Source organism: Serinus canaria, chromosome 1 (assembly GCF_022539315.1).
Source record: "Serinus canaria isolate serCan28SL12 chromosome 1, serCan2020, whole genome shotgun sequence".
NCBI lineage: Eukaryota > Metazoa > Chordata > Aves > Passeriformes > Fringillidae > Serinus > Serinus canaria.
In genome coordinates, this window is record NC_066313.1 from 74,177,509 (window position 1) to 74,196,451 (window position 18,943).

At 34.8% G+C, this 18,943-nt stretch overlaps 1 protein-coding gene across 4 annotated transcripts in view; it reads right to left on the minus strand.

Annotated features, from left to right (window-relative positions):
* Nucleotides 1–18,943, minus strand: part of UGGT2 (UDP-glucose glycoprotein glucosyltransferase 2) — a 76,078-nt gene that overhangs the window by 35,857 nt on the left and 21,278 nt on the right. For all 4 annotated transcript variants that reach the window (XM_009085680.4, XM_030234942.2, XM_050982191.1 and 1 more), the window contains 11 exons: nt 17,156–17,255; nt 13,286–13,346; nt 10,464–10,555; nt 9,368–9,518; nt 8,269–8,388; nt 6,042–6,127; nt 4,337–4,472; nt 2,676–2,807; nt 1,800–1,964; nt 1,224–1,347; nt 1,027–1,125 (listed from right to left, as the gene is read on the minus strand). In XM_009085680.4, the coding sequence (XP_009083928.2) occupies nt 1,027–1,125; nt 1,224–1,347; nt 1,800–1,964; nt 2,676–2,807; nt 4,337–4,472; nt 6,042–6,127; nt 8,269–8,388; nt 9,368–9,518; nt 10,464–10,555; nt 13,286–13,346; nt 17,156–17,255 (1,266 nt within the window). The remainder of the gene's footprint in view (nt 1–1,026; nt 1,126–1,223; nt 1,348–1,799; nt 1,965–2,675; nt 2,808–4,336; nt 4,473–6,041; nt 6,128–8,268; nt 8,389–9,367; nt 9,519–10,463; nt 10,556–13,285; nt 13,347–17,155; nt 17,256–18,943) is intronic.

The window sequence follows — 18,943 nt, forward strand, 5'->3', positions numbered from 1 at the left end:
TTATAGGTTTTACACAAGAGATCTCAATCTTAGAAATAAGCCCAGAGATTGAAAGTAATTTATTTAACAGCTCACGAGGATGTCCCTGTGGTTGTAGACACAGAATCAAATAAGAGTCAAATAAATTTATTTTAAAGAAATCGAAGTATCTGGCATTTCTTTCTGATAATGAATTAAGTAAAATTCTGTAAATACCACATAAAAATCACTGAAAGAAAGCACTTTATTAACAGGGTTTTTGTGTCCCTTGAAGGACTGATGTAAATGAGCAGCTGTTTCATAAGGCACAGACTATTGTAAAATTCCATGCAGAATTATGACCCCATTGTTGTAATTTTTTCCCACTCAAGGAAAAGTACTTGCATATGCAACGAGAACATTTTATACCAAAAAGCATTTGAAATGTACAAAAACATTTGAGTTTTATCAAAGACAAAATGTATAAATGAGTTATAATTCATCAGAATATAAACTCTATTTTCTATAGAAAGATAAAGGCTCGTCTGGCAAAATTCAACTATCTAACTAGAGGAAAAATAAGGAGATACTTAATAAATTAGAACCATAATAAATTATTCCTTAAATTTAGAAATACCTAATTGTGATATAAGCATGCAAACTATATACATTCTGCCCCTGACAATGCTGCAAGTAAGACCCACTTGAAAACCAAGCTGACTTCACTATCCTCAAGTAAAACCATTTGTATGGGAGTTGAGTCTATCTTCAAAGCTGCAAAAGTCTTGTAAAGGTTTTTAATTTCACGTTTGTGAAACAAAAACAACAAGCCACAACATCCATCCCATTTCAAAGCCACAAAAACTAACTACTCTGTTAATTATAATTTATGTTTATAATAGTCAGATATGCTCTGCTTCCTGAAAGAAGATATACTGGGATATTGAGAAATATTTAATTTACATGGAATCCTTGGAATATTGTCTTACTTGGGATATTTTACTGGTAAATTTCAACAATTTGTAATAGCCATATATAGACAGATAACCTATACAGAAAATTAATTACCTTTTTTCGTTAAATACTTCATATTATCTGAAATTACAGCACTTTTATCTTGTGAGTCCAAAAAGGAGAAAGTAGAGAAGTCTTCCACATGAAATGGAACTGCATAATGTAAACCACAAAGGATTAGACTTTAAAATATGAAAACAAAAACCAAAAGCAATCCACAAATCATAACAATACCCAAGAAAAGGAGTTACCAGAAGTGGATCTGAAATGTATGTATCTTCTTTCTGCTCCAAGAATACTGGGGTTTATACGGGAAACTACATTGTTCTGATCCATAAGAAAATCCACTGCATTTACACCATCATCTAACAAACCCTGGAGAATTAGAAAAATGTAAAATCTGTACTTTTAACACAGATTTTCAAGACAAACAAAGACCAAGTATTTGTACAATCTTTCAGCTGAACCTAAAGTTTCTAGATACACCAAATTATGGACAATGTCAGGTCAAAACCATATAAATGTCACACAGATAGTATTTCAAACTATCAGAGATATATTTTTCAATGAACAACTGCAGTACGTTCTCAGTTTCTGATTGAAAAATTCCATATAATGATTACATGCTTAGCTGATCCTTCAGCTTGAATAATTTCAAGATACTCTTTCAAAACCATGACCACAAATGATTGTAACAACGTAACTGCAGGTGCGATATTACTAATTTCAAGCCATCTCATTATAAAAAACCATAATATATAAACATGACTGAGACAATTCACTGTCAAATGCTTCATCCTGCACTCATTTAGAAATGTTAAGCATACCATGAACACTGCCCGCTGGAAGAAGCCAGTGGCATCAAAAATCCTCTGAAGAATATGCGTCTCCAACTCTGTTGCATCCATCTCCTCTCTGGGAAAGGGCACGCCATTAAACAGCGCTTGAGGCAGCGGGCCCAGGCCACTCTTCTTATAAAAGGTTACTCCTGCCTGATCAAATCAGAAATATCACAGGATTAAACAGACTGCAGCTGTCTGTAGTAAAAAAATGAAACTAGTATCAAGAGAGGATGAACTGTAATCTCCAAGCGCTCTTCACTGTCACACCTTGTCATGAGTGGCAGGGACAAAACAGAAAGTGTTTGGAAACCTGACGGGAGATATGGGACTCATTTGTCAAACAGAATGACAAAGGAAATTACAGATTCATATCCTTTGTTTTGAACTTTTCCTTTAACATCTTGCTGAGAAATTGTCTTTTATTTTGCTTAACATTCTAGCTTATTCTTTTCTTTTAAATAAAAATAAAAATGAAGCAAATAACATCAGAGGAGAACTCTGAGACAGTCAAAGCTGCTTTTACCAAAGAAAGAATAGTAAAAACACATCAAAAGGTGTTTATGTTTGTAAGCCAAGCTTTATTTGATAAGAAAGCAGAATTCAAGAGAGACCCCTTGACACACCTACTAGAAAAATACTTGTGGTTCCAGAAAGCAGCAATGAAGAGTAAATTTTCATAGTGAGATAGTAATGCAGTAACCTTTACTACATTTCCATTAATGACTGAATGGTGGCTGAAGAAAAATTTTACTCAAAGGTGCTGGATTTACTTGCTTTAATATTTAGCAGTCCTTCAAGTTAGTAAATGCATCGAGTCGTATACACTGCAGTATTTCTTACTCAGCACAGCTCTCAACATACCTTCCTCCCTTCATCGTATTCAGAATGAACACCCAGGATACTCTGAACATCAGCATGGGGGTACTCACTCCTAAGAACGTGTTTCACATCATCTACTGTCAGAACACTTCCATCTTTGACTTCACGGTATATCTGTAAGAATTATAACCCAAAGAAATTAAAAAATGTAGTAAGTTGCCAAAGAACTTGATAAAATAATAAAATTAAAAAAACAATAAATAAGTATGAACTTTTTAAAGTGCTCTAGCAAATTTTATGCTGGTATCATTTTATATTGCTCTTGTTGCTGTACTGCACTTTTTATACTGCTGTAGTAGTTACCACCATTGCACATATGCACAAATTTTTATTAGAGCACTGTTATGATTAATCTATTATTACACCTTTAGTCTAAATCTGAAGTGGCCAAAGAAATACACCTATGTCAGCTAAATGTGAAAGGATATTTCTCTCTACTAACTGGAGAGGTAATCTAAATTCTCTCCATAAACTAACTAACATGGGTAGTTACCTGAACCCATATAATCCAAGCCTAAACTAGTCAGTGATATTTTTTTCTACTGTGATAATCTTTCCTTACCACTGTTATTTCATAGAATAATATTTTATTACTTTCATAATGCTTACAATAAAAATTTGAAGTGAAAATTATTCATTTCTCTTCAAATGAGGAACAGTATTTTCCTCTATAGCTCTGAAGAGCTAAAACTTTATTTTATTGCTTCTATTTTTGTTATCTTTCAATTGTATTTATCATCTCCCCTTTTTATATTAAGAAAAAAAGTAAAGAGAGGAATACAACATTATAAAAAGCACACTGTAAATTATATTTTTTGATCTAGGCCTAGATAATTGTTACACATGCATGTCAGCTTCCTAACATTTGTGGATTTCTCTTCCAAGGTATTCCTAGTTATTTCAATTCCTTTAATCTTAAGCTCTCTAATTTTGTCCATGACACCACGACATTTTCTAGGCACTAAACATAAAACCAGAAAACAAATGGAAGAAAAATTGTTACGTATAAATACCGTATTCTCTAACTTTTACCCACAGAGCCTTTACATAGATGGCTCACATTATTTCTCCTCCATTCATCTCTAATCTCTGAAATTCCTTTCTTATGAGAACCTGCATTCTCTCACAAAGTTACCCTGCCTCATTAAGGTGCAAGCCTGGAATACTTCTATGTTTTCTGCAGCCATGGACAGCTCAAGCATGACCAAAGAAATTATCTTACTGTTTCACTTCCTATACTGGACAATAAGAAAGGGTTTTTCAAATCTTATTGGACCACCAAAGTGACATTAAAATCCCTGTATTCCAAAAGACACAGAACAAAGAAGACAGGCCCATTACATTAACATTAATACAGAATAATTTTTTATAATAATAAAAGCTGAAAGGCATGCACCTACTTTTTTTATATTATTGAAGAAAACATGTCAATAGGCAAAATTACAAGAGCAAATTGGTTGATGCAAGAGGAAAGTATTTCTGCAAATAATTCTATAGACTGTTAATGCTACACATGCTTGTAATACTTCATTTCTGCATAAAGTAAATGCATACATCTCATGTTATCACAAGGCAGCAAGACCCTAACTATTAATCAATCATAAACCAGAAGTAAATAGATGATTTCTTGTGAAAGAACTAACGGTAATTATCGACATAAAGGCCTGAGAAGTGTCAGATTCCTCCGCAATGTAATTAAAAGTTCTCCAAAGAGCTACTCCAGCATCTTCATTTCCATCAATTTCTTCTTTTGTACTTAAAATAAAAACTATTCCAATTCTATAAAAAAAAATAAAAAGAGATCATACATTTTAACACAATATCTGCTTCACACAAATTCTAATACAAACACAGAAGAACAAAATGTTTGCATTCAAGTGATCTGCCCAGCTTGTAGAGATAAAAACCCTGTACTTGTGTGGTGTTCCCATGACTGTGTGGTAATATAGGATACCATCCATGCATCCTTCATCAGCTCTACAGTATGCTTAGGTTACCAACTATGTACTGACTTTACATATGCCTTTTACAGCTGACGATAATTAAGACTCCTGTGAGTCAATAGGGTTTAATCACAGTATTTCCTCTCCTTACCTGTATGAAGGTTTTGTTTTTTTACATTCCTGCCATCATCTCTTAATGGCTTGAGTCTTTGTTTTAGTCTGGGCATTCTCTGTCTTTTATTTTTCCTGACAGGGATATCTTGAGTAGATGCATAACAACAGTGTTGAGGCACTGATGTCCCATCATCAGTGGTGTGCCACTCCTACCAGCCCTTCTCTCACCTTTTTAACTTTCTGGGCCTTCCACCACCCTGACACTGCAGTTCCTTTTCCACTCACATCAGTTTTAAACACCCCTCCTACTAACCCCTACATTTCCATTAAATGAAAGAAAACCCAAAGGAATATGAGGCTTGGGAGATAAAAAGGCTTATTGGAGGTGGAGCACTGATACTGTTTTCATGCAAAAAGCCTGGACTGAGACTAAGCCATACTACGGTCCCTTCCAACCCAAACCTTGTACTATACACCTATGGTCCCTTCCAACCCAAACCTTTCTGTGAAGACACACAGAATACTGCAATCTGTCTTTCATTATGCTTTTGTAATTGAATGATAAAAAACTAAGAAAAACAACTACAGAAAAGATCAGAACTAGTAAAATTTTAAAGTAAAATGAAACACCTATAATTTATTGAGGACACAAAAAGCCACTTCACAGGAGGATTTCAAAAATTAAACATGCAATTTATCTTGCTGAACTTTGGATATCCTTCTTTAATAAAATGTGGAAATAAACAGCTATTTCTGAGACCAATTCACTTTTTCTTACAATGAGGAATCTCAGATCAACCAGACTCTTCCTCAGAAGTGTCTCTCTCTCAAATGATGTTCACTTTAAGAAATACAAAACTCGATGAGGATAATCTCACTTTGGTCTTTAAGAGTGTATATTGAAACAACATGAGATAAAGCAATCACAATTCAAGGAACTGCATTTTAAAAATTCCCTGAAATCCTGTTTTGCATAACAAATATGTTTATTAGAATGCAACTTCACAAGGACACCCAGTGGGACTATTTGACAAGTTAAATTTTTATCAGACTTTTGCAGTTCATTTTACACACACTCAGGTATATTTTATCTTGCAATCTATTTGCTTAAGAATACTTAATACCTGAGTAAGCTTGACACAACTGGGTAACCAATGTGCCTTATTAGAATATTGTTGCATTGCATTTAACTCAAATTCACATCCTCATCTAGTAGAATAGAAAATGAAGAAGAAAAAAGGGAAGAATCTTTATTTAAAGATTTTTCCTCAAAACTTTCAGTTTTCCTTACCTAAGCGGTACATCATGATGATAGAATAATTCTGCCAGATTCATATAATCACCAGTATCTTCTTGGACAGGATCAACAAAAAGCACCTAAGAAGAGAAAACATATCAGGCATCCAATATTTATTCCTGATGTCCGTTTTTATTTTTTCTTTAGACATAAAATCTAAGACAAGAACATTAATTTCCAAAGGAGCTGTATGCCCCAGCTGTTTTCAATTTTTTTAGAGCATTCATTGTAAGAAAACATTAAGACTATAAATGAAAAAAACATCAGAATTAAGGAATTTGGACCAAGCAGTGAAAATAGGATTTAACTATTCACTGAACTTCAAACCAAGTGATCCAACTTTTCTCCTTTGAAAGACTCTGTGCCATTACATTGCATTTACTAATAAACTCTTTATTTTAGAAAGATATTTTCTGTTACATTCTTTAACAAACTCTCTTCTGTTTTGAAAACCAAACAAAAATAAAACAACAATATTTTGGCTGAAAACTTCAAGCAAAAAATTGAGCTTTTGGGAAGACTTCTTCCTTCCTGTCTCACCTATCTTTGTATTCACTTTTTCACTTACTGTAGCTTGGAGTATAAATTCAGATTTTTCAGGCATGCACAGAATTTAAAGCTGGGATGTGTCTGCATAGGCAAATGATCCTTATGTAGATTTAATTGGACATCTGTACCTGATTTATTCAGCTTTGCACTGCAAACTCCCCTTTCAATTAATCAAATTTGCTAGTGTAGCTGAAATGAAGCACAGTAACTTGAAAAATTTTGAACCCTCCCTTTCAGATTATAGTGAAATGTTGTGTTATAAGTTTCTCCAGTACAGCTCTTATATTTAACCCTGAATACGTAATGCAATCTACTTCATATTACACGCATCTTACACTTCACTATAAACATACATTCTTAAATTACCTATGGCTGGTATTTTCATTGTCTTTTTACACACAAACTTTGCATCACTTCAAGCAACTACATCAGAGGAGTGCACCCTCAACAGTTTTGCAGAGGACAGCATGCTGAGTGGTGCAGCTGACACATGTGAAGGATGGGAAGCCACTCAGAGGGACCTGGACAGGCTCAAGAAGTGCATCCATGGGAGCCTCACAAGTTTCAGCAAGGCTGAATACAAAGTGATGCATCTAGGCTGGGGCAACTCCCAGTTCATCAACACAGGCTGAGAGATGAACAGATCCAGAACAGCCCTGCCAAGAAGAACTTGGGGGTTGCTGGTTAATGAGAGGCTGGACTTGAGCTGGCAGTGTGCACTCATAGCCCAGAAAGCCAAACGTGTCTTGGGCTGCAAGGGCCAGGGAAGGGATTCTGTCCCTGTGCCATGGTGAGACCCCACCTGGAGTGCTGCATCCAGCTCTGGGGTTCCCAGCACAGGAAAGACATGGACTTCAAGTGGAACCAAAGAAGAGCCACAAAAACAAACAGAAGCTGGAGCACCTCTCCTATGAGTTTTGGGAGACTTAAAGAAGGAGAGGGTTTTTTTAACAGCAGTAGAGTCATGTAGTGATGGAACAAGAGATAGCAGTTTTAAACTAGAAGAGGGCAGATTTGGACTGAATATGAAGAAATGAGGATGGTGAGACACCAAAGGTGTCAAAGGGGAACTGGTTGCTCAGAGAAGCTGTGGATAGACCACCATTTAAATTGTTCAAGAACAGGTTGGATGAAGTTTTGGTCCCTGGTCATTGCAGGAGAGCTGGACTAGATAAATTTTAATGGTCCATTACAACCCAAACCATTTCATGATTCTATGATTCGTAAGATTACCTTTTGCAATTTTCATTTAAATCAGCAATAGCTGCTTCCCCAGCTTACTAAATGATACAAAATCCTATTTACAGAGGAAAAATTAAGTTATAAGACAATAATTAGTATGCTTTATAACTTAAATATCTTTGTACCTCAGTTTACCATCTCTAAAGCATGGACAGCTATCATTACCTTCCCTCATGCTTTGACAGTAGTGAATTTTCTATGCGTAGCATGGAAAGGAACATAAAAATTTTTTACCAAACTGTGCCCAAATCCATCTGCAAATCAAACTAACAACCACATATGACTCACTAGATAAAGCAGTATTCACTACTCTTAGCAGATCTACATAGAAAACCTAACAATAAATCCAGCATGTATATTTTTTATTAAACTGTCTGCCCACATATTAATATATACAGTATGCAAAAAAACCAAAGTTCTTCACACTTACCAAATTATATAAATTTCGTCTAATCTCATGTAAAAACCCAGGAAATGAGTGTTTTAGCAGCTCCTGATAGCTTGCAGGCCATGTGCTATAGCTGGGATCTTGTTCTATATTATTAATCCACTAAAACAAAAAAAAGAAAACATGCATCGAACACTGAGAAAAATATGTGGGCATAATAATACTATAAAATGTCTCCCTTTCTTTTGTTAAATAATAACAGGAAATAGTTTTTAAATTTTATCTTTATTTTTTTCTTTTTAATCAAACTGTTTTTATCTGCAGTACACAATAATACTGGATGGAAAAGGAAAAAGGACTGTTAGTTCTGTGTACAAGGATGTGAATAAAACCATTTTTTTTCCCAATGGTGAAATTACTTTCAAAATGCAAACATCATAACAATGTGTCATACAGATGTGTGTAACACAGCACAACCATCTTGCAATCCATGTACAGTATTTATCTTCAGACTGCAGCAACAGAACTTTAGATAGCTCAAAATAGCCAATTAATATGTGGCTGATTTGTTCTTCTAGTCCTTTCTGTGCAAGCTGGGGCAAACAGAAGAGTGACTCTTTCAGGTGAAAGGAAATAATATTTTTGTGATGTAGTGGTTTTGGTTTGTGCCTTTCCCCTGGTGTATAACCTCTGTAATGCAACCTGTGTAAATTTTGAAGAAGGGTAAAAATCACAGTCATTGGACAGCTAGAGATAATATATTAAAGCGGCCCAACATTCACTTATCATACTTGTAAAGTACACTTAGAAATCTTGCATAATATGAGATATTAAGTAGTATTATGTAGCAACATTACTTGATATAAAAGACAAATTCTATAGTTTGGAGTGTGCAACTACTCTAAACACATTATTCTTTTCCTTTAAACACCCTAAATCTTAATATTTTAAAAAGGTATAAGCTAGAGAAAATTACTCATAAAAATATTGAAGGGATATTACCCTTGAAAACATTTTAAACTGATAATTGATTTATGGCCCCATGCAGAGTATTTCAACTGCAGTAAAAAAAGAAAAACTGTTTCATACCAAGAATTATTAAAGATATATAATCTCTAAATAAATAACTTTAGTTACTTACTATTATTGAAGAGTGACGGATATCTAGTGCATAATTATTATCTGTAGGATGTACATGCAACCTCATAAATTTACTCAGGGTCTCCCCTTTGATTCCAAGTTCATGAAGGCCATGCATCACTTTTCCTTCCAGTTTAAGAGTCTCTAAAATGCTTTTTCAGGAAGATAAAGTACAAAATGTCTACAAACATCTCGTCATGACATAAAAATTATTTTTAAAACTAAAACCAATCTTCATGTTAATAGTCTTAGGAATGTTTTTTCTTTATATTCTCCCACAGCCTAATGTTTAAAATGTCAGTTAATCACACTATGCCTCTAACTTATTTCAAAACATAATTACAACAGATTATACAATTCTTTTATTCATTTAGATCTATTTTATATGAAGCAATTTTATCCATCCTTAGCAAGAAGTGTTAGGACAGCAGAGTGAAAGCTTTCTTGCTGCACTGTCCTTCCTGAGGCAGAAATCCATCCAAGCTGGGGTACCCTAAGAAGCAGCTTTGCAAGTGAGTAGAGAAGCAAGCAACAAGTGATGGAGACACAGATGAACTCTAAGCCTGTATCATGGCAGAACTCGGCAAAGAGCAAACACACAGCCACACCCTAAAACCTCCCAGAAGACCAAATGGGACTCTGGAACACTTGCTGCAATCTGAAAGTTCAAATTTGAGAATAAAAAACCCCCTGAAGTACTCCACAGAAGAACACAGCTGGCAAGACTTTGAGACTGCCTTCACATCTGTATTTTCCTGATTGTTAGGTAACAGGGATATGAATGCCTCACTTACTTTTTTTATAAAGTGGTTTCCATACCTTTTTACAAGCACGTTAGATTCCTTCAATTTCCAAACTAATTTGACATGGTGAGTTGTAAAATTATAAGCAAGTTAGAAAACATATTCCAAGAGAAAAGGCTATTCTCAACTACTTATATCATGTCCATACTCAAACCAAAACCACTGTAAATCAGTATTCCTCCTACTGGAACGTTTCCTTGCCCCCAAAATGCAACAGGTGAGATGAGGACCATGAGCACAACTTCCCAGTATTATCAGTAAGTCTGTGACCTTCAAACAAAATGTACATCTTACCTAAAGGGATCTTGAAAATCCAGGTCAATATGAAGGCCATTTAGAAATAAACGTGCTTCTCCAGGTTGAATTCCAAGCGTTTCATGGAAATGCTAAAAAGTAAAAAGTACTGCTTACTTATTTAGGTATATGTCTACACTAACATATATAAACACCCTTAAGCAATTCTGTGAAACAGACACATCAAATCTCCTCCACACAATTTCTTTTTTTTATCTGAGTGTTGGAAAAAATAATGACCACATATTTTATGAGTGCTATTTAATACACCTCTGATGAACAAATACAACTGAAAAAAACTTACCTTTACAAGGCAGAGAAAAGGACATTTTCAGTGTTTGCCAACAGAAAGTGAAAATACACACATACAGAAATACAGCTTGTAAGTTTTTATTTCTATAGATCCATTCAGCAAAGGGAGACCATACTTATGTCACTCTGACCTCCACTTGAAACCAGCTTTCTCAATGACTTTACATCTCTCAATTCTGAAAAACTTGCAGTTGAATTGTTTCAGGGAATTAGGAAAAACAGATTAGAAACTTAAAATCTCGTCTGACAAAGGGACCATGGAAAGAACACAGATGAGAAAGGGATTGCCAAGCAAAGCGATGCTATGCTAGTAAGAAAAAAGATCCACAATAAACATATACAAGAGGAAGGTGGGTATTTAGGGAGTAAAACATGTATCATCATTTTCCTGCAGAGCCCTGAGGCACAACACCATTCAGTCTGTAGCAAGATAACTGACAGGAGCAACACAGTAGTCTATTACAACTCATGACAGAAGGAGCAGTCAAGATTTCAAGATCTGCCTTTATTCCCAACAGAGAAATAGAAAACACAAAAAATACACAAGATGTAATTTTTTTCCAATTTAGCTCCCACTTGCTAAACAAAGTAAGTGCGAACAAAAAATGTACTTTAAGAAAAGCATGCCTACAGCAAGCCACTCAGCCACTCCTGATATAAACTTGTAAGTGGACAAACAAGTGCAAAAATAAGAGAACATTCAAAATGGTCTCATTTCTGTTAAGCAGTGTGGTTACTTTCACACAGTTAAATGTAAGTAGGAAATGTGAATACGAAAAGAACTGAGCTGAACTGAAGAATGGTTAAGGTTGGAAGGGATCACAGAGTGTCATCTGGTCCCATCTCCCTCCCAAAACGATGTCATCCTAAAACACATGGCACAGGATAGTGTCCAGATATGTATTCTTGAGTATCTCCAGTGAGGGATACTCCATAACCTCTCTGGGCAATCTGTTCCAGTGCTCAGTCACTCACAAAGTAAAGAAGTTCTCCCTCATGTTCAGGTGGAACCTCCCCACACATCAGTTTTTTTCCGTTGCCTCTTGTCCTATTGCTCAGCACCACGGAGAAGAGCCTGGCTCCATCTCCTTGACACCTTCCCTTCAGATACTTATAGACAGCCATAAATTAGAGGTAAGATTCTTAATACAATTTTGATGCTAGATATCTGATTGTCTAGAAGTGCATTGACTTTGTCATAAAAACGTTGATGGAAGGAGTATTCAGGCATCCAACTAGAATTAAAGGTTGATAATATTCATGTAATATTTTCTTGCTAAACTTCAGCAAATTATTGCATTGCAAGTTGTGAGTTCAGTTTAATGAGATTTTATTTTTTTCTTTTATCTAAAGCAGTTCTTTGTCTATCTCTTGCTTAGGTATCAACTCATTACACCTAAATCATCACATGCCTTTCACTTTTAATAACTTTATTTCCTCCCATTGCATTTCCTATTCAACTTTCATTATCTTGAGAGGGAATCATCCAGTTACACACAGCATGGGATCATATCTCTCCCGCTGCTAGATGGATGTACTGCAGTTCAAGAATGCACATGACAATTTATTGTGCTCAAGCAGCAGTGTTCAGGAAGTTTCTTTAATTCAACAAATTTTAGATTTTAGCTGTCTAAAGGCCTTTAGACTACAGGAAGGATGTGACCTCACATGAAATGAAAACTTAGTGTGATGGGTGCATAAAATCCTCTTAATGTAGTTAATACATTAATGGAATCATAGGAGTGATTCAGCTGACCAACCACACATACCCACTCAAATTTGTTTCAGATCCAAATTTTAAGTTACTTCTCCCAATCATTTCATTTGACCAGTCATTGATGTCATTTCACATGACCAGTCCTACAAGAATGGTGCCTAACATTTAACTGCAACACTCAACTTGAAAGAAAAAATCCAAACTGAACAGAGACAAACACAACAAATTCAACAAATATTAAGTAGTGTCTCAGAATAAACCTCAGATCAGTCAAAATCACAGGAACAGGGACTCCTCAGATGGTACAAGGCACGAAAGATGCAGTGAATCAAGAATGAAAACAAACCCACCATCTGCCACAGATGATGTTCAAAACACCTTGAAGCATAGCTGCATGTGTGATTCTGAGAGTGTGAAAAACTCAAAGTTCACATTTGCTGACCATAATATAAGCAGCAGGCTTAGATTCAACACCAAAGCCATAGAAAAAGTAACTGATACCTATTTTGCTTTCCCAGCACACAATCTCTGACTCAACTCAACACTCCATGAAAATTGTTTGGCCTTGCCTAATTCTGAAAAACCAAAAGAGAGAATGGAGAAAGTTTCACAAATAGGGGAAAGTGAAATACTTGAATTACATATTTAAATGTTACCTGTCTCACAACAGATTTTTAGAACACTTAGCTCTTTTTCTTTAACAAAAGCCATGAAAATTGCTACAGTAAAAAAATCTCCAAAAGCAGCAATATAATAGTAGTTCAAATGTCCATTGAAATAAATAAAAACAAACCTTCTGATTTTCTTCTATTTCATTTTGCATTTTCTTGTCTACAGGTATTCTTGTAAGTGATCTGTTCAAATAAAACATTTGTATCACTCAACCACCATGTATTTTTAAAAAGGCATTATTTTATATAAAATTGGTATTTTAATTAAACATCCAAAGCACTGGAACTGAAGAATCCTGTAATTAAGTCTTAAAAAGAAAAGTAATGCAGTATCATAAATACTGAATTGTTAAGACAAATACAGTTCTGTTTTACTCTAGTAAACCCATTTTCCAGATTCAGGCTAGTTGGTTTTTTTTGCAGTAATATCATCAATGTATTTTTACCACTCTCAATCTTTCCTCATGGCTTGTTTTTCTGGATGTATACTATAAAAAAGTAAGTTGTTTGGTCATCTAAATTATTACCTGAATACATCCCATATTTCCATTTTTAAGTTAATATTACTGTCTCCATGGTACTCAACTTTACAGCATGGAGAGCCATGGATTTGTCTGGACAAAGGCAAGGAAAACATGCAAACAATGACCACTTTAAACTTAGCTGAGACTCAGAAAAAAGACAGAAACCCTTAAAAATGTTAAGCATTCACAGACAGACAAAGTTTTAGTTTCCTTAGTCATTCCCTCTTTTGAAGGTAACACATCAATTTGTCTTTTTTACCTCTGAAGATTGTTCTACTTTACCTTCCCCTGCCACAGTGTATTGTATGTGAAGTTTATAATTATCAGGCTTATCATAAAACACTTTCAGAGGCAAATTAATCTCTCCATGTCTTAAAAAAACCTAAACCATATTAACCTAAACATGTCTGTCCTGATCAATGCCAAAATAAATATTCTAGTTGGCTATATGAGCATTTTTTTCACAACAGGACTGCACAGGGTTTAGCAAATTTGTACAGGGCTGGAGTCATCTTAAACCTGAAAGTTAACTAAGCACTCTGAGATCCTGCTAAGCCAGTTTCAAACTTGTGGAAAATAAAGCATTTAATAATATAAATTCTCATCTCCCCCCTAAAGAAACTGATTTAGAATAGATCTTGCTAATATACTCCACATTTCTCACAGTATGTCAGAAATAAGACATAAAGTCAGTTTATTTTAAATAACTATTAAAACTTTCCAGACCACCAAAGAGACATACTGGAGGAGCAAACAGTATGATTTCCAAGCTTGATATTAGAGAGTTCCGAAGCAAAAAATTTCAAAAAATACTTTAAAAATCCTGAATTTTATCATGCTGAACTAGACAAAAATAGTAGGGTCTGCAACTCTCATAAGCACACTCAGTTGATAAAAAATGCACAGATAAAAAGGACAACCTGTATATTTTCAAATGGCTCCTACTGTGAGCAGTTAGGCAGAAAAATAAAACATACATAGGAAAATAATAAAAAGACAAAGGAAAATTCAAAGGTGGTCCAACATTTGCAAGGAAATAAAATAGCCATCAACAAAAGGTAAGCTTTAGACAGCTTTTCTAGTAATAGGAAAGCAATCCAAGGAATCATTAGACAGCTCCTTGTTCATGCATGGCAGTTGACATTGCAGGATTCTAGCATAATTTTATGCAGAAAGTGTGATGGTTGATCCTTGGAAAGGATACCCTGCCAACCTGAGGTAACAAGCATACCTATGAAAGACATCTGCTCATTTTGAGTTCCCTCTTTTGTTCAATTTGTTCAGAGCTTCACAAAATTTTTACTTATATTTTCGTAATTGTCAAGTGAAAGACTCTAACTAAAGAGAAACACTTCAGTGGTTGAAAGTAAATGGACACTATTTATCTTTCTACATGATGTAGGAATATTCCTGAATCCCCCTGAGGTTGAAATATTCTCTATAATTTTATGCATCTTTATTCTTACCTGGAAGAACATGTAGCCATGTAGTACTGAAGGTTGAGGGGAAAAAAGGAAACCTTTCACAGGGTCATTTGTTAACATTTGTGAATGATTAATAAATAGCAAGCAACAGAGCATTATAATACCTAATTATATGCTCTTTAAGAATGCAATTATAGGACAAGTATAGAACAAATCAAAGATGAAAAATACCTTATAAAAAGAATTAGCAAAATGTTGCCATGACATATATCAGCTGTCTACATCTGATGACATTTTGTAAAATCTACCTCAGACTAACCTTTTCAACTGGAAATATTGAGACAGAAAAATACAGGTGGCAAATTAGAAAAAAAAAAAATTCAGAGGAATGGTATATTAATTGTTTTTTTAAGGTTTAAGGAACTCCATTTTTAAGAAATGTGCAGTATTTTATTTTCATAACTACAGTTCTAAAATTTGCATACAGCCTTTTAAAACCAAGTTTTGTGCAATAAAGTGGTTGTTTTCATATAAAAACTGTCTGAAACTTTCACAGTTTAAAAACACTGTTATTATAACAACTGGCTATTTATCTAAAGTGACTAAGCAATATCTCTTCATTTCCTGTTAATTCAATCTTTTTTTTCCAAACTAGTATTTTGATTCATCAGGTTAAGCATGATTAGACTATTAATGAAATTTAGTCTGTGCATTATCTTTACACAATGCCCCTTTAAGCTGTCAATGCAGACCTACTAAATTTAAATTATTTAAATATTTGTACTTTCTTATGTTAAAAATAACATGCTAGATTAGCATGTTAGAATAAGTCACGCAGGACAGAAACAGTGATTCCCCTTTTAATAATTTTAAAGTCTTCTTATACTTTTACCCAGAAAATACTTGAAGAGTGGATGAATTGAGCTCTCTAATGCCACAAATACACAGCGGGAGTTGGAGTGGAATGTAATGATTTAATGACTTGTAAAATCCATGATTTAAATGTCACCTGGCACACTTCAAAATGACTTTTTTCCTGTCCTTTAAAGAACAGAACTGGACTTGGAAGTTTGACATTATGTACACTTCCACTATCTCCTACCGGAAAGCTGAATTTTCTGATTGCTAATCTAAGTGCAAACTTATACCATATCATTTCATAATAATTATGCTTCAGGCATTTTAATAGGCATTTTGCTTCCTTGACACAAGATATTACCATGGTAGTTTTTCCATTATGGTGTAGATTTTCTCCAACAGACAATGGGGTGACAATGAAATACTGTGATAATTAAACAAGAGTGGCAAAATGTGAAAGCACACTGTGTTAAGAACCCTATTTAGCATCACATTTAATTCAGTAATTCAAGCAAATATTGCTGATAGGATTACATGAAGAACTTAATAAGTATGAAGAAAAGCATTTCTCAATCACAGTACTACTGGCTTACAGGAAGAACAATTTTTCATATTCAGATAGCTAAAATCAGGACATGTCGATTTATTTAATATTTCTCTTGAACTTTTTTTAGGTATCTGTTATGGAAGACAGATCTTCCCCAGTAAGAACACTACCATACAACAACCAGGGCCCAGTCTTGACACCAACATTGTGCTTAGAACTAATGTGTGTGGACCCCCACAAAATTTATTAATGGTATTCTGCCTCTTCCTACTGTGACTAATTCTGCTACTAATTCAACAGAAGTTTTCACCTGGGAAAATATCAGCCCAGTGAAATCCATGAGAACTAAGGAATGATTAGCATGTCCTAAAGTAATAGTAATTAGCATAGCCTCAAGTAATGATTAGCATGTCCTCATGGCATCTCCTGCATCAGACAGGAAACATTTAAGAGACGGATCATGAGCTCTCCCTGGAGTTATCTTCTACTCAATGAAATTGCCTGGAATCCATCTAGCAAGCTGTCAAACATGAACACGTGACTGCAGGATTTGGATATAAATCTGTGTTATTATCATTACAGTCAAATACAAACATAAAGATAGCATTTGAAAAAAAAAAAAAAGCCCAAATACCATACCTGGCTCTTATTGGGAAGTTCTGAGCAATGTCTTTCATTACCTTTAAGGCATCATAAACAGGCGTAGACATAATTCGAGCAGCTGCTTGAAAGCTAAGATCTAGGATGGAGGAAGAAAAATAAAATTTAAAAAAAGGAAGACTGGATCAAAGTGAATAAGACATCCCCAGTTTAGCCTGATTAAGATACTTCATGGATAAAAAAAATAGGTGAGCGAGAGGTGGAAAGTTAACTTCTATTTCTTAATACTTTTAACAAGAAAAGAAATCAAAAGTAGGTTTCAGGACCCTTTCAACAGCCAAATAAGTTGTGATCTGTTGAAGCCCTGTGGGAACACCCAGTTGCTGCTGTTACTGCAGATAGTGAGGAAGCTGTAAACTTGGGTCACTTAAAACCCTTCATAAACTGTTAATAATTTCCATTTTATGCTGAACAGCTAGGATCCAAATACCAGTGAGGCCAACTGACATCTTTTTACCTCCTTGGTTATCTCCGGTCAGAGCTGTCACTTACAGACCTCCCCTTGCAGCACCCTAACACAGCTGAGAGCGTTGTGTAAGGCACCTTGAGGAAAAAGTACTTACTAATTACTTACCTAAAATATAAAAGCTCTTGAAAGACAACTCTTGAATGGTGTTTAGGTTCACTTATAAATAGAAGTATGCCCTATAGCTGAAGTAGTTTTGCTTAAATTTAGCTAGATTTTTACTTTGAAGCTAATTAAAGGAAATCAGAGAGAAGCTGAGCCATTAATTCAGCCATTATAATTAGTCATTAAGAATGATCTAGAGAAAGCACCCTGCCATGTCAGCAGTAAGGGTATCAAAACATCTGCACCAAAAAATGTGGGGGCTGAAGACTGAAGACCCTGCACCATAAGCCACTACAAGTCCTCCTGACATAAATTAACAGCATCCCAACACTTAACTACTTTCAACACTAAGAACTGATTCTTTGGAGAGCAGCACCAGTTTCCTTTTTTATATATGTACCCATAACACCACAGAAAAGACTACCACTAAACAGAGACCTTGTGCTGTCTTTTGAAGGTAGACATTTAAGGGATTGAAGTTTCATGTCTGCTTCAGCTTTAATGTCAGCCACGTGGCATTCAATTACACACAAAAAGAAAAATAGTCCAACCCATTATTTTCTTTTCCTATTTTTTTTCCAAAGTAGATTTCTCAAGAGAACTTTAAAGCAGTATTTTTCAATTGTTTTTAATTTTGGACAAAGATAAATACTGCAGTTGAACTTCACTGATAAACGACTGCAAGTGAACTACACTTATCTCACACAGCTAATATCAGACTGGACATTGCTAGCAAGCTCTGTAACATCAGGGTCCCAAAAGAAACTGAAGCTCAGACGATTGCTCAGTCTCCTTCACTGCACCAATATACAAAATAATTTTGATCAGGTTGTCCTCTAAAGCTGAAGACTGTAAAGGGGAAAATTTACTTGCATAAACTTGAATGTTGTTACATTTTATCAAAGATTTACCTTTAATTCAAGCTACAGAATGTCCTGCAAGTAATCAGCACATAAGCTTTAGCAATCAATGTATTTGTTTTCCTTTTCTACAGGAAAGCTTTCAAAACCATGTTCTTCCACTTGATAATATATAAAAAAAAATGCATCAATGTGAACTCGAGTATATTGATAAAATTTATAAATTAAATTAAACAAGCTGTCCTAACATGTATTTCATCCTAACCTAGAAGTCATGTCAAAATTATATCTTTTGCCTGACCTCTAAACAAAGTATCTAAAACAAGTTACAATACC